The sequence below is a fragment of the Tachyglossus aculeatus genome, chromosome 8 (genome assembly GCF_015852505.1).
Source record: "Tachyglossus aculeatus isolate mTacAcu1 chromosome 8, mTacAcu1.pri, whole genome shotgun sequence".
In the NCBI taxonomy this organism is placed as follows: Eukaryota; Metazoa; Chordata; class Mammalia; order Monotremata; family Tachyglossidae; genus Tachyglossus; species Tachyglossus aculeatus.
In genome coordinates this window covers 124,702-140,994 of record NC_052073.1, presented here as the reverse complement: position 1 = coordinate 140,994, position 16,293 = coordinate 124,702, and the positions used below count along the sequence as shown (strand labels likewise).

Here is a 16,293-nt window from a genome sequence, read left to right as displayed (position 1 = left end):
GAGGGAGGAGAACTCCTCTGAGGATACTGCTGGGAAGGATGGGAGAGAAGCAGAGAGTGTTGAGAGAAGGGGGGGAGAAGGGGGGGAGTGACTTTGGGGAGGTCGGACCTGATGGATTTAATTTTGTTAATGAAGTAGGAGGCCAGATCGTTGGGGGTGAGGGAAGGAGGAGGGGGAGGAATGGGGATGGCATTTGTTAATGTTAACCTTGCTCTAGGCACTACTAAGCGCTGGGGTACATGCAAGCTAGTCAGGTTGGACACAGTCTATGTCCCACAGACAAGTGCCTTCAGATATCTTCAGATACAGAGGACTGAAAGCCCATGGTGGGCAGGGAAGGTATCTACCAACTCTGTTGTATTTAACTTTCCCAATTGATTAGCCCTGTGCTCCTCACACATAGTACAAGCTCAATAAATACCATTGATGATAATGATGATGATGATAACTTCAGCTATCTTGTCTTATGCTGTCGAGTCATCTCCGACCCATAGCAGTGCCATGGACACATCTCTCCCAGAACACCCCACCTCCATCTGCAATCATTCTGGTAGTGTTTCCATAGAGTTTTCTGGTAAAAATACAGAAGTAGTTTACCATTGCCTCCTTCCACACAGTAAACTTTAGTCTCCACCCTCGACTCTCTCCCATGCCGCTCCTGCTGAACACATGGGAGTTTTGACTTGTAGCAGATTTCCTTCCATTTGCTAGCCACTGCCCAAACTAGGAATGGAATGGATTTGCAAGTGAGGGAACTGAGTCACTGAGATCTTATGCACACAGCAGGTAAATGGCAGAGCCAGGATTGGAACACAGGCCTCTGATTCCAAGGCCCATGATTTTCCCACAGGGCCAAATTGCAGGGTGAAGTAGCCATGATTCTTGTATCATTGGCCATAGTAGCAACAAATTCTATTACCATTTGCCTCTTCTTGGGTAATGCTTCTCCTCTAGTTGATCTCTTCATGTGGAGGAGAAGACGGTGGTGGAGGCAGCAGTTGTAGATGTTTTTCAACCTTCTCTTGCTGCTGTTTCTCAATTTCTTGTTGGACTTCCCAAAAGCTCTCACCTCTTCCAAGAGCTGAGCAAGAAGTGGAGTAGCAGTGGCAGGAGTTGGTAGGAAAATAAACTGCTTCTTCCACTGCCGGCACCATTGAGGCTGCCATTACAAGGTAATGTACCTTTTTTAGGGCCTGGAAGGGAATGCACTCCGCATACTGGGTGGTCCTGTTTCATATATATTTGCATCCAGAAGTAGGAAGCAGCATGCCCTAGTGGATAGAGCATGGGCCTGGGGGTCAGAAGGTCATGGGTTCTAATCCTGGATCTACCACTAGTCTGCTGTGTGACCTTGGGTAAGTCACTTAACTTTTCTGTACCTCAGTTACCTCATCTGTAAAATGGGGATTAGGACTGTGAACCCCATGTAGAATATGGGCTGTGTCCAACCAGATTAGCTTGTGTCTATCCCAGAACCTTGTATGGTGCCTGGCACTTAGTAAGCACTTAACAAATACCATAAAAAAGGGAGCATATATGGATTTATTAAAAGAATGGACCTGATAAATTGGATTTTAGATTATTTGATCTGGCTAGGGAAGGTGAGACTAGTCTCGGAAGACTTTGTGAAGGAGGTGAGTTTTATTGATGATAACGATGATGGTATTTGTTAAGTGCTTACTCTGTGCCAAGTACTGTTTTAAGCACTGGGGTAGATAAAAGGTAATCATGTTGGACACAGTCCCTGTCCCTCATGGGGCTCACAGTCTTAATCTCCCTTTTATAGATGAGGTAACTGAGGCACAGAGAAGATGTGACTTGCCCAAGATCACACAGCGGACAAGTGGCAGAGCTGGGACCAGAACCTAGGTCCTTCTAACTCCCAGGCCCGTGCTCTATCTACTAGTCCACACTGCTTCCCTAAGTAGAGACTTGAGTAGAGACTGAAGGAGTTGAGAGTTATAATTTAGTGATGAGGACAAGAGAGGTGTACCAGAAGTTAGGTGCAATAGTGGGAAGCAGCATGGCTTAGGGGCAAGAGCAGAGGCTTAGGAGTCAGAAGTCGTGGGTTCTAATCCCAGCTCCGCCACTTGACAGCTGTGTGACTTTGGACAAGTCACTTAATTTCTCTGTGCCTGTTACCTCATCGATAAAATGGAGATTAAGACTGTGAACCCCACGTGGGACAGCCTTATAACCTTGTATTTACCCCAGTACTTAGAACAGCACTGGGCACATAGTAAGTGCTTAACAAATACCATTATTATTATAACTGGTTATGAGGACCAGAAAATACTTTGCTCAGATAGATTGGACTGAATAGAGAGGGGCAGGGATGGAGGGCTAGATTTTGCAGAAGTGGTCTAATTTATAGCAAAACCCTCTGGCATCTTCACCAATGTGAGAGTGCGGCTTGAGAACCCCATTCATCTCCACGATTAGTCCCATGCTCAAAACTGACGGTGACACACCAGCAGTGAGTAGCCTGAAAAGGCCAATGCAAGACACACCATCCCACCTATACCACGAGCCTATAAAGACTGTTCCTGGTTGTGCCGTTCTGTTGATGTTTTGCAACACCTGGCACCATTTATCTTCGTCTCATTCTTATGATATTTCTGCTTGAAAAAAGCCACTTCTTTCTTAATCGCCGGGCATCATGCTGGTTCCTCTGTGGCACTGACGCCCAGATCTAAGATGGAATGATGATGATGGCATTTGTTAAGCACTTACTATGTGCAAGGCACTGTTCTATGCACTGGGGAGGATACAAGGTGATCAGGTTATCCCACGTGGGGCTCACAGTCTTAATCCCCATTCTACAGATGTGGTAACTGAGACACAGAGAAATTAAGTGACTTGCCCAAAGTCACAGCTGACAAGCGGTGGAGCAGGGATTAGAACCCATGACCTCTGACTCCCAAGCCTGTGCTCTTTCCATTGAGCCACGCTGCATTGTCTGAGGCTCTGTTTGACTTTTTGCTGGAGAAGCAGCGTGGCTTAGTGGAAAGAGCCCAGGCTTGGGAGTCAGAGGTTATGGGTTCTAATCCCACTTCTGCCACTTGTCAGCAGGCAAGTCACTTAACTTCTCTGGGCCTAAAATGGGATGAAGTCTGTGAGCCCTATACGGGACACCCTGATTACCTTGTACCTACCCCAGAGCTTAGAACAGTACTTTGCTCATAGTAAGTGCTTAACAAATGCCATCATCATTATTATTATATGCCTCTGCTTGACTCTCCCTCCCATAGTTGAGACTGGTAGAGTCCTGGAATCTCCAGGTGCTACCCTTAGAACAGCATTGTTCTCTGTCCAGAGAACTGAAATGTTGTCTGCAACTCCAAGATTTGGTAACAGAACAACATATTCATGATTTGCTTCTAGCTCTTTGAGGTCAGAGATCATGTCCACTTACTCTATTGTACTCTCCCAAGTGCTCAGTAAAGTGCTCTGTCCACAGCACTCGATAAATACCATTGAACAATTATTGTGAAACCAGATGGGTGGGGGCTAAAACATAGAGAGTTGTATATGAATATATTGATGGCTAGAACTGTTTATTTCTAGTGGCAATGTATGGATCTGAAAGCTGGACAGTGAAAAAACAGGATAGAAAGAACATTGATTCTTTTGAAATGTAATGTTGGAGAAGGTTTTTGCGAATACAGTGGACTGCTCATAAGATAAACAAATGGATTCTAGAGCAAATTAGACCAAAGTGGTCTTTGGAAGGCCAAATGACTCGACTTAGATCAGCATATTTTGGACATATAATCAGGAGGACTAATTCTCTGGAGAAGATACTAATGCTAGGAAAAGTCCAGGGAAAATGTGGAAGAGATAGACCAGTGGCTAGATGGTTAGAGATCATAACAATGATAATGGAAGAACCATTAGAAAGGTTACGGATTATGGCAGAGGACAGGATGTTCCAGAGAAACTATATCATGGAATCGCTATGAATTGGAAATGACTCGACAGCACTTAATAATAATTGTTTATAGACATATATAGATATATGTCATTCAATCAATGATATTTATTGAGTACTTACTGTGTTCAGAGCACTATAATGAGCTCCTGGGAGAATGCAATATAATAGAGTTGGTAAACGCACTTCCTGCCCCTTGGGAACTTATGGTTTAATGGATGGACAGCTATGGATGTACATCTATGTGAATTGATCCGTATGCTGGGGCTCAAACCTGTTTCTGACTGGTCTCCAGGAGAGGTTGAAATTATTCCTGGAATTGATGCTGATGGAATCTCCTCTTTCCTTGTTTCCCCTCCCTGTGCCCCTGACCCCCAGTCAATTATCCACATTGTAACACGTAACTATGATGGGAAACCAGGCAAAACATTGAATTGGCTTTCGAAAGAAAGTTTATGTTGGAAAATATTTGAGCTCTATCCATCGTTGTGGGTTTCTTTTGTCTAATTCAAACATTCCTTTAAAATTTGTTCTTCCCAATATGCCATTACTCAAAAAGCACTTAACAGCATTGTTCTCTGTCCAGAGAACTGAAATGTTGCCTGCAACTCCAAGGTTTGGTAACAAAAAAACATATTCATGATTTGCTTCTAGCTCCTTGAGGTCAGAGATCATGTCCACTTACACTATTGTACTCTCTCAAGTGCTCAGTACACTGCTTTGTCCACAGCACTTGATAAATACAACTGAACGATTATTGTGGAAGCAGCTGGGTGGGGGCTAAAACCTGACTTTCTCTTGCCTGAATGAGGGGTCTCTTCCCTTCCTGCAGTGTCAGTGCTGGTTATAACCCAGGAACTGTTTGTCTTATTCTTTGTCCATTGGGGGCAAAGTGAGAATGAGGGAGGAGGAGGGGAAGGAGGAAGAGGAGACAGTGCGAGGATCTCTGCACCCTCTGTGAGTCTGCACCTCCCAAAATAGGACCCTGTGATCGGATGGCACTCAGTCTGTCTGTCTGTCTGTCTCTCTCCCTCCTCAGCCCCTGGGCCAGTCTGCTGGGGCACTGGGCACAGTGTCTGAACAGTCCTGACAACCCTGGAAGGTTGTGAGCACTTGTCTTGAGGTTAAAGCCTGGTCTTTCCCTATGGATGGGGAGGGACCTCTACTATGCCCCCCGCCCCCCACTCCCACTAGCTAGACACCCTCTCCTGGAGAGGACATTAAGGAGGAGGCAGTGGTCACTCCTGGCTGCATCCTGGTCGGAGGCCCTGGACAGGCCCAGGAGAGGGACCTACTCCTTGAATCTCTACAAGGGGAGGAAGCCACACTTCTGAAGCCTGGCTGGTGCTTCAGGGTCAAAGCCTCTGCCAGCTCTGTCTGGCCTACACTTCACTTGCATTTGGGGACTCATTTTCCAGGAACAGATTTTAAAGCTTAGTCCTTGGACAAGTCACCTCACTTCTCTGTGCCTCAATTACTTTATCTGCAAAATGGGGATAAGAGTATGAGTCCCATGTGGGACAGGGACTGTGTTAAACCTGATTAACTTGTATCTACTCCAGTGCTTAGAACAGTGCTTGGCACAGGGTAAGTGCTTAACAAGTACCATTATTATTATTATATTTGTTTTTGGAGGGTCTATTTGCTATTCTGTGAACTCTGCATCCAGAGGTGTGGCCTTGGAATGTTTGGTCATGGTAGAGACAGATGGGAAACTCTCACCATACATTGCTAAACAAACTGGCGCTCGTGCGCATACCGCCTGGCCGCTGTGGTCGCGGCCATCTTCGTGGTTTTCACAGTCACTGTTATTGTGATAATTGTTGTCTCATGTTGTGGTTGTAGTCACGGTCGTCATGGTCACGGTTTTTATGGTTGCAGTCATTAGGATCGTTGTGGTTTTACAATCTGGTCGTCATGGTTGTGGTATTCGTCATCATGATTTTTGTGATCACAGATGTTGTGATCATTGTAGCCATATTACCTGGTCATCGTGGTTGTGGTCATCATGATCACAGTCATCATTATCACGGTTTTCACTGTCACAGTCATCACGACCGTTGTAGTCAAAGTACCGGTTGTTGTGGTCATTGTTGTCACGGTTTTCAAGGTCATAGCCATTTCAATCATTATGGTCCTACTACCTGGTCATCATGGTCACTACCTGGTCATCATGGTGGCGGTCGTCGTCATGGTTTTCACGGTTGCAGTCATCATGGTCACTGTGGTCGAAGTTTTGATCATTGTCACAGTCATCATTGGGGTCACTGTTGTTGCTCCACTGTGAATAGCCCCTAGCCGCAGGGGTGGGGGTGGTTGTCTTAATCATCATTGTCGTTTTTGTGGTCAGTGCTGCTGTTTAGTGAGCACCTACTAGGACAGAGCACTGGACTGAGTGCTGGGGAGAGAATGCAATGGAAAGAAGAGAACGGGCTCTGCCTTCAGGGGGCCTGCAATCTAATGAAGGAACAGGTAGAAAAAAATAATTTACCAACAGCTGGAACAGGAGGAAGCAAGAGAGATCCAGTTGATAAAGATCAAAGTTTGGAAAGATACTATGTGCTTGACACACAGTAGCGCTTAACTAATACCATTAAAAAAGAAGTAATTGATTAAATAAGTGATTTAAATTCAGAGTCCGTGGATTGCTACGTGTGAAAGTGCTAAGGTTGGATGTCGGATGGAGCTGATCTGGGGTGTGGGGAAATAATTAGGGAGGACGTGCCAGACAAGGTGGGTCCTTGTGGTCTGATGGCATTCTTTGGCTTCATGTGATCATTCAGCAGAGATCAAAGTCACTGTGCCACACTGCGCTGGCCCCCATCCCCTATTGACTGCCCAGGCGGCCCATATCCCTACTGCACTGGGCTGCCCCGGTCCCTATCCCCACTGTGCTGACTGCCCCAGGACCCTTCCCTGTGGCACTGGGCTGCCCCAACTCCTATCCATCCCACCCCAATGCCAAGCTGCCCTGACCCCTATTGCCGCCGCTCCGGGCTGCCCTGGCCCCCATCTCAGCAGTGCCCCCCCATCACTCCCATGCCAGGCTGCCCTGGTCCCCATCCCCGCTACACTAGGATGCCCCGGCCCCTACCTGCACTGTGTTGGCTCTCCTGGCCCTAGGCCTGGATGGAGCTGGGCAGGTGGATGAATTCTGGCTCAATCCCGGCTTGCTCCAGAAAATGAGGCTTTCCTCCAGCTGCACCTAGGTACCTGAATGGTGGGTGCACCTGTTCAGCAGCAGCACACACGGGTGCACCAATAATAATAATAATAATAAGAGCATTTGTTAAGCACTTACTACATCCCAAGCACTGTTGTAAGTGCTGGAGTAGATACAAGGTAATCAGGTTGCCCCAGGTAGGGCTCCCAGTGTTAATCCCCATTTTACAGATGAGGGAACCAAGGCACAGAGACGTTAAGTGGCTTGTCCAAGTTCACACAACAGACAAGTGGAGGAGCAGAATTAGAACGCACGTCCTCTGACACCCAAGCCCATGCCCTTTCCGCTAAGCACCCCCACAATCATACATGTGAAGGTGAGCACACACACAGTCCAGTTTTCCAGGACCCGTGAAAACTTACTCCTTTAGGGTCTTCTGGTTGCATCGCTGCCTGCAAGCCCCTCCCCTCGGGGGGGAATGACTCCACCTCTAGGTGCATTTGGACACAGTGAATTGTTCCGAGGAGAACTATCTCCTGGAGTGGGAGCAGGAATTTGTAAAGTGTTTACTAGATACAGAGTACCTGGTTAAGCATTGGGAAAAAAATATACAGTTGAAAATTAAACATGGCCTCTGGCCCCAAAGGAGCCACCATCCCAGGAAAGCTCCCCTCCCCGGCTGGCCAGTGTGAGTAGACTGGCTGCAGGCTCTCGCAGCCGCTGCTCTCTCATCCTCTGGCTGGAGAACATTTGGCCATCCTGGTGGCCTAGAAGCTGTAGATCAATGCCACGGCTGCCAAGATACTGTAGCAGCCTGCACCTGGAAAGACAGATCCCCATCCAAAATTGCACCCTGAGCTTCATGCTGTTCCAGAAGTCTGTGTGACCAAAGCAGTACCTAACCAATGATGTCATGATAGCTCTCAGAGAAGCAGCATGGCTTAGTGGAGAGAGCATGGGCTTGGGAGTAAGAGGTTGTGGGTTCTAATCATGGCTCTGCTATTTATCAGCTGCGTGACTTTGGGCAAGTCACTTAATTTTTCTGTGCCTCAGTTACCTTATCTGTAAAATGAGGATTAAGACTGAGCCCTACATGGGACAACTTGATGACCTTGTATCTTGTACCCAGTGCTTAGAACAGTGCTTTGCACATAGTAAGTGCTAAACAAATACCATCATTATTATCATTATTGTAGGAGGAAACCGAGTCCAGAAGGCCAGCATATCCTGTGGGAGCTGGTCAGAGGGTCTGACAGTCAGGCAGAGTGTGGCATAAGGCCCTGGGCCAAAGTGCAGGTGTGTAAAGTGGTGGTGGCACTTTCTGACCTCCTCCCTGGTGCTCAAACCTGGTCCCACCTTGGGGACCATGTCCGGCTCCTCCAGCAGCTTTGTCAGCATCACATGCGGGCTGGATTTAACATCAGATGGCCGGGGGAGGGAAGGTGGCTCTCAGGGTCAGGGACTTCATTCCTCGCCTGGGGATGGGGGTCCAGCCCCATTGCAGGGAGGATGAGGGGAGGGAATGAAGTGGACTGACTCTTTCCCTACCGTGCCCCGAGCCCTGCCCCCACCTGGCTGCAGAACGGTACAGGCCGGGCCAGACCAGGCCAGGCCAGGCAGTGGTCAGAATCCAAGGGGAAAATTCTAGGGGGCTTTCCTCAGTCTTCTGCTCCAACCCACCTGCTCTCTGCTCAACCGGAGCTTCCAAGCGCCGGAGCCTAAGTGGCCCAGAGAGGAACGCAAATGTGACCTTACATGGGGCCCAGTCCCCATTTAATGCTCCACATTGGCCACAGATCCTGCCCCTGTGAACCCCCCCCCCCCCAACTCTCCCTCCCCTGACAGTAGCCCCCCAACCTGGCGGTAGCCGCCCTTCCCCCAGCTCCACCCCACCCTCTGGTGGCAGTTCCCCTCGTGCCCCCCATCTGGGTCCTTTCTGGGCTTGTTCATAGTCGCTCTCTTCCCCACCCTGCTCAGCCCCTGCATGATGGAGCTGGAGGCAGCAGCAGAGATGCTGGGTGGTAGGGGTTGAACTTACAGCAGGTTTTGCTGTTTGTTCCACCAGCCCCCATCCCCCCTTACCCCAACTCCACTCTGGGCTCCAGTTGCACCTAGTCTCTGCCTATGGCCAGCCCCCTCCTGTGCCCTGTCCCCACTCATGACTGGCACCCACCCACACCCTGCCCCTGCCCCTTCCTGTGCCCGGCCCCTGCCCTCGGGGTTCACCCTCGGACAGTGGACCTACTGCAGTCATGCTTGTTGCTGAAGAACTGCCTCATCAGTGACCTGGGCCCTTGCCCTTGAAGAAGCAGTGTTGCCTAGAGGAAAGAGCCCTGGGGGTAGTCAGAGGACCTGGGGTCTAATCCTGGATCTGCCACTTGCCTGCTGAGTGTGACACTGGGTAAATCACTTACTTTCTCAGTGCCTCAGTTTCCTCATCCATAAAATGAGGATTCAATACCTGTTCTTCCAGCCCCTTAAACTGTGAGATTCATGTGGCACAGGGACTGTGTCCAACCTGATTGTCTCATATCTACCCTAATAGTACAGTTTTTGACTTATAGCAAACATGTAACAAGTACCATTATTATTATTATCATTGTCAATATTATTATTCCTTAACTATAAGCTCATTGTGAGCAGGGAGCATGTCTGCTGATTCTATTGTAATGTACTCTCCCAAGCACTTAGTACAGTACTCTGCACATAAGCGCTAAAAAAAACCCCATTGTTTGTTAGTATTAGTATTATCATTATAGACTGTAAGCTCATTATGGGCAGGGAACATGTCTGCTAATTATCTTGTACTTTCCTAAAGGCTTAGTACAGTGCTCTGCACATAATAAACACTCAATAAATATGACTGATTATCATGACAATTCCTCTCTCCACCTTCACAGCCTTATTGAAGGCATATCTCCTCCAAGAGGCCTGCCCTGACAAAGCCCTCATGTTTTTGTTTTCCAGTCTCTTCCGCATCACCCTGACCTTGCTCTCTTTATTCATCTTCCCCATCCCAGCCCCATAGCACTAAGGTCCATTTGTAATGTATTCATTTATATTAATGTCTATCTCCCCCTCCTCATTGTAGTCACACAGTCTGCTGTGAGACCTTGGGCAAGTCACTTAACTTCTCTGAGCCTCAGTGACCTCATCTGTAAAAATGGGGATTAAGACTGTGAGCCCCACGTGGGACAACTTGATCACACTGTATCCCCCCCAGCGCTTAGAACAGTGCTTTGCACATAGAAAGCGCTTAATAAATGCCATTATTATTATTATTATTATTATTATTATTGTAAGCCCGTTGTGGGCAGGGAATGTGTCCATTACATTGTTGTGTTGTACTCTCCCTAGCATTTAGTACTGTGCCTTGCAAATAGTAAGCACTCAATAAATACGATTGATTGATTGATTATAACACACTCTAAGTTTGGAGACCGGACCCCTTGGCAGAGGCAGGAAGTCCACTGGCATGCTGTCCTGGGGCTGTTTACTGGCCACTGAGCCCAGAGGGTTTTATGGCAGGTGAAGGGCCTTCATCTTTGGGGAACCGACGGGGTGACTGATTCCCGACACTGCCGTGAGCCAAGATGCAGCCCTGGGCTCTCCTGGGAGTGAGCAGCTCTCTTCCCTCCCTGCCCCAGCTCCCTTCCTGGGGCTCTGCCTTCCCCTTTATCGTCCCTTTGTAGAAGGGGAGGGAGCAGGAGCAGTCCTCCTCCTCCCCCTCATAGCAGGGGAAGGAGCAGGGGCAGGCACAGGGCCTGAGATGTCTCCCCACTATAGCAGCGAAAGGTGCAGGCACAGGTGCTGGGCCTGGGACTGCCAGACTGCTGGGCTGGAGCTTGGACATATGAGAGTTAGGTGACCGTTGGCTGTGGTTCCAGGTCTGGTTCTGGTTTGCAGAGTCGAGATATCAGGATCTTGTCCGATTTGAGGTGGGCTGAGACGGCAGACCTGGGGCCCAGGGAGGAGAGTCCACCCTTCCTTTCCCAAAGGCCAGAGTCTGACCATGCCCAGGAGGCTCTCCAGTGAGTTTCATTCACACAGGCCTGGGCAGCCATAGAAAGATTGAAATGATGGGTCTGAGCAATGACTCTGCAGGAAGTGGTTCTTGGGAATCCAGATTATTCATTTGTCCTTGGCTGGCTGGATGCTATCTTGTCTATGGCTGAAATTGCCAAAGAGCCAACGTCAACCTTCAATGCAGAGTGGGGCTTCCTTGTTGGTGGTAAACGGTGACTCACTTTCCCGTGCCCCGAGGGTGAGGGGTAAAGCTCGAGGCTATCGGGTGACTATTGAAGCCGGAGCCACTCTGGTCCCTTGGGTACTCCAGACAGACGGAACTGTCCTCCCCGCCCCTGTACCCCAGGCTCCCAGGGCAGTCCCGCTGGAGACAGTGGTCTGCACAGTCCCCAGCCCCCCACCCCCACCTCTGGCACTCCTTCTGCAGGACTGAGACAGGCAGGCAGGAGGACAACTGGATCAGTGGCAGAACTGAGGGTCTTTCCTGGCAACAGACATGTGGCTCACCATGAAACTCCCCAGTGCTTCAGCAAGTTTTTATTGGTGCAAAATGTGGAATTAACAAATGATAAAACCCTTTACAAACGTGATTGGGCCCCTTACAAAAAGGCTTCTTGATAAGAAATGGACACAAACGGCTCATGTAAACAGTTCTAAGGTCCCCCCAAACTCCAGTGAACCTAGAAAAAACAGGTCACACCCAAACTGCCCCCCTGCTCTGCACTAGACAACAGCCCTCATGTGATCTAGACTGCAGCCCCTCTCCTTTCTAGTCCCCTACCTCTTTTGGATATAGACATCCTCACTTCTGCTCTAGATCCCTGTCCCCTGTTTTGCTCCAGCCCCCAGCCCCCCAACTCTGGATCCCTAATCTGCCCCCATCCCTTTCTGCCCCGTGCTCCAGACTCCCTGCCTCCTCCTCCAGAGCTCCAACCTCCCCCAGCTCTAGATCCTAGCTCACCCCCACCACTTCTGACCCCCCAGCCCCAGCTGCTCCTAGAAGAAAGAAGCAGGGCCCACCCCCAACCCCATCGTGGTGTTTCTAGCTCTCCACTCCCTCTCAGGGTGAGATCAGCAGCTTAGGCCTCCCTGGGTTGCAGGGAAGGGGGGTAAGGGAGAGAGGCACTTCAGGGAGCAAATGCCCAGCCCTAAACTCAGTGACAGATCACTGCACCTTTGCAAACCACCAACCATGCAGTTCAGTTGACTTGGGCCTCACAGCTTCACCAAGTGCTCATGGATAACACTGGTGGCTGCGTCTGGAGTTTTTTTGCGCAGATTTTCAATCCAGCTCGGGCCATTATGCAGCGTCTTTCCCAGCCCTGATGAGGCAGGCAGCATCGTCACACGCATGTTCTTTCCAGATGTGATCAGTTCCCCGAAGCCCTCTTGGTGTGCAAAAGCATATCCTGACCGCCGGGAGCTAGACCTCCGGGCCTGACCAGCATTCTTCGGACGGGGTCCAGCCCTCTTCCTGGCTCTCTGCAGGCGTCGGACCTGGGATCATAGGTAGGATGGACAGATCAGCAGATGGGCAGGGGGAGCCCCAACCTCACCACCGGAAGGCCTGGAGGGAGAAACTCAGGCTCCCGCCGCCCACCAAACATCCGCAGCTGAAAGACCATTCGTTCCCCATCCACACCAAGCGCTCGGCCAGCACCCTGGATTATAGAGGACTTTGGAAGGCAGACCTCATCATCACCTCTGGGACAGAGACGCCCCTTTCTGGCCCCCCCTCGCCACCCCACCCACCACCTCCTGTCTCCCCGCCAACCCTGGATAAATAGGATCATGTTTGGTGGGAAACAATGGCTCTGACACTCCTCGTCTGCTGTCTGTCAGGTGGGCAGGGCCAGGGGACTACAGGCTGAGCCATTTCAAGGGAGCACCCGAGGGGACAAATAGTCCAAACCCCTACCCTGGGAAGGTGGGTTTGGAACCTTCAGATACAGCTTTAGAGAGAAAGCTCAGAAACACCATTGTTGATTCTTTCCCCTCTGTCCACAGAATGTGCCATGGCAGCAGCAGCCAAAACAACCAATGGATTCCAGCTGCCACCAGGACAGGAGAGAGGGATGCAAGGAGAGGCTTTGTCTGGACCTCATGTGCAAATCTGATGTCCCCACATCTGGAACACTGGATACTGCATGTCCCCTAGTCACTACAGCCCAACAGGGTGATCGATGGGATGTAGAAACTTCTGTATAAAGATAATACTTATGGTACTTGTTAAGCACTTGTGCCATGCGCTGTTCTAAACATTGGGGTAGATACCAGTTAATCAGGTTGGACACATTTTCTGTCTCACATGGGGCTCACACCCTTATCCCCATTTTACAAATGAGGTAACTGAGACACAAATAAGTTAAGTGGTTTGCCCAAGGTCACACAACAGACATGTGGCAGAGCCGGGACTAGAACCCAGGTCCTTCTGATTCCCAGGCCTGTGCTCTGTCCATTAGGCCACGTTGGGGTCAGGGCTCCACAGGCTGAACAGATGCAGGCTGGGAGGGGGCAGGGCTGGAGCTCACAGAGCCAGGAAGTGGGTGGGCAGGACAGACACAGAATTTATTCCCCAAACCCCACCACACCCTGCCCCCAGGGCAGTGGGCCCCCACTGGAGTTGGAAGGCGGCAGGGTGAGAGCACACAGTAGGGGGTGACCATGGGGAATCCATTCCCATGGTGAGCTGTGCACCAGAAACCCCAGCCGGTCCAGAGGGACTTAGACAGCTCTGTGGTTGAGAAGATGATGGTGAGAGAAAGGGGAGAAGGAAGTGGGGGATGTGGCGAGGGAGGATGGGGTCAGGGGTAGCCAAGGCTACAGCTGTGCTGGGTCTTGGAGAAGGACAAGCAGGTCCAGGGGCCAAGGAGTCACCCTGGAGCCATGGTCACGTCTTCAGATGGCCGCGGGACTCACTTGGTCACTCAGTGTTGGATTCAAATCCATCTTCAGAAACCGGAACACCACCACCGGCATTGCCGAGACCACCGTGGTGAGGCCTATGACCAGCCAAACACTCTTCTGGGCCAGGGACTGGCGGGCGTTTCCTGGGGAATTGAACACCAAAGACAGAGGTCAGGGAGAAAGGCTTAATGCTAACCACCAACCCACCAATCAGTTAGTAATTTGGCCCATATCCTCAGGCTCAGCACAGTCCCCTCTGCAGTGTCCTCCCACAAGGAAATCCAGAAGAGTCCTGGGTTCTAGGCCTGGCTCCACCACCTGCCTATTGCATAACTTTGGGCAAGTCATTTAATGTCTCTTTGACTCAGTTTCCTCATCTGTAAAATGGGGATTTAATATGTTCTCCCTCCTTCTTAGACTGTTAGCCCCATAATAATAATAATAATGATAATAATGGCATTTATTAAGCGCTTACTATGTGCAAAGCACTGTGCTAAGCGCTGGGGAGGTTACAAGGTGATCAGGTTGTCCCACAAGGGGCTCACAGTCTTAATCCCCATTTTACAGATGAGGGAACTGAGGCCCAGAGAAGTGAAGTGACTTGCCCAAAGTCACACAGCTGATAATTGGCAGAGCGGGGATTTGAGCCAGCCCCATGTGGGATGCCACTATGTCCGACCTGATTATCTTGTATCTATCGAGAAGCAGCATGGCTCAGTGGACAGAGCACGGCCTTTGGAGTCAGAGATCATGGGTTCAAATCCCCACTCTGCCAATTGTTAGCTGTGTGACTTTGGGCAAGTCACTTCACTTCTCTGGGCCTCAGTTACCCCAATCTGTAAAATGGGGATTAAGACTGTGAGCCCCCTATGGGACAATCTGATCACCTTGTAACCTCCCCAGTGCTTAGAACAGTGCTTTGCACATAGGAAGCGCTTAATAAATGCCATTATTATTATTATTATTATTATCCTAGCATTTAGTACAGTGTTTGGCACATAGTAAGCACTTAACAAATACCACAACTCTTTCTTCTTATTTTTCAGGGCCTCAAATAACCGAGAGGATCAGCACTCTGCAGGCTTGGTGGGGAGGGGGACAAGGACGGGACAGGGTTGGACTTCACAGAGCCAAAAAGCAGGGAGGACAGGTGAACATGGAATTTCTATTCCCCAAACCCACCTCCCTCTCGGGGCAAAGGACCTCCTCTGGAGCTGGAGGGCTGCAAGTTCAGACTAAGTGGCAGGAAACCCATTTTTCCCCGGGTAGCCACCCCCACCCCGCCACCCCTGTCCCTGCCGGCTGAGGACACAGACAGCAAGCCTTCCAGCATAAATCCATCAGAGGATTAAAACTCTTGGACTAAAAGGAATTTTGACCTCTGCAGGTAGTTTTCCCAAGGACGGTAGCAACACCTCAAAAATGCAGCCACTGCTGCTGGTGTTTTAATGTGGTTGTGTAACTCTTGTATTGTGCTCTTCCAAATGCTTAGGACAGTGTTCTGCACACTGTAGGTGTTCAATACATAACTGTCACTGATTGATTTCAGCCTAAAAAGTCTCTATATAAGCCTCAGGCCCTTGATCCTGTTGCTCTGTGGGGGTGGGGTGTCGGGGGGGGTGGGGCAGGGAGGTTGAGGGATCAGTTGCCCTGCCAACAGCCTCAGTGAGGACAAGGACTGTGGTAGGCAGAGAACCGGGGACAGGCCAGAACACCCTGACCCCCACGCTCCACACCCCAGGGGAGGCGGAGGCCCCTCTGGCTTCCTGGAAACTCGCAGACCCGATCGGCTTTCTGGGTTTGGATGTTGATGGGGCAGAGCCCCACCTGACTGAGACACTTCCCTGGCCACTCCCCTGTCCACTCCAAACACTCCAGAAACAGAATCCCATGGCCACCTGGCCCCGGGGCTCAGGTGGGGCAGTGGGGGGCCGGTCCATCTCTCCTGGGAAACCTCCTCTCTGGAGAATCATTCTGCATCCCCCCAGCTGACTCCAGGTGATTCCAGCAGACTCTTCCACACAACCATAAACAAACTGGGCTCAAGGAATCAAATGCTCCTTGAGACTTAGTTAGAGCCTCCAGGTGGGGCCAGGACCGTGAACTGCACTTAAAGCCTATGCTCAGCTTAGCTGCTGGCTGTAGATCCAGTGTTGATCTGGCCTTGGAGAGTCTGGCCAGAACCCGCCCGGGTATCCATGCCTGGATTGGCCTGTGCAACGAAGCCATCTCTGTTGCTTGCCGGTTGCAGCGGCTACAGCAGAAG

At 50.1% G+C, this 16,293-nt stretch overlaps 1 protein-coding gene across 1 annotated transcript in view; it reads right to left on the bottom strand.

Moving 5' to 3' along the window:
* Positions 1-12,146: 12,146 nt before the first annotated feature.
* ATP8B4 (ATPase phospholipid transporting 8B4 (putative)) overlaps positions 12,147-16,293 on the bottom strand; it is a 78,276-nt gene continuing 74,129 nt past the window's right edge. The window contains exons 26-27 of the mRNA XM_038750365.1: positions 14,040-14,170; positions 12,147-12,617 (exon numbers count right to left, since the gene is read on the bottom strand). Coding sequence (XP_038606293.1) covers positions 12,336-12,617; positions 14,040-14,170 — 413 coding nt within the window. The 3' untranslated portion in view covers positions 12,147-12,335. The remainder of the gene's footprint in view (positions 12,618-14,039; positions 14,171-16,293) is intronic.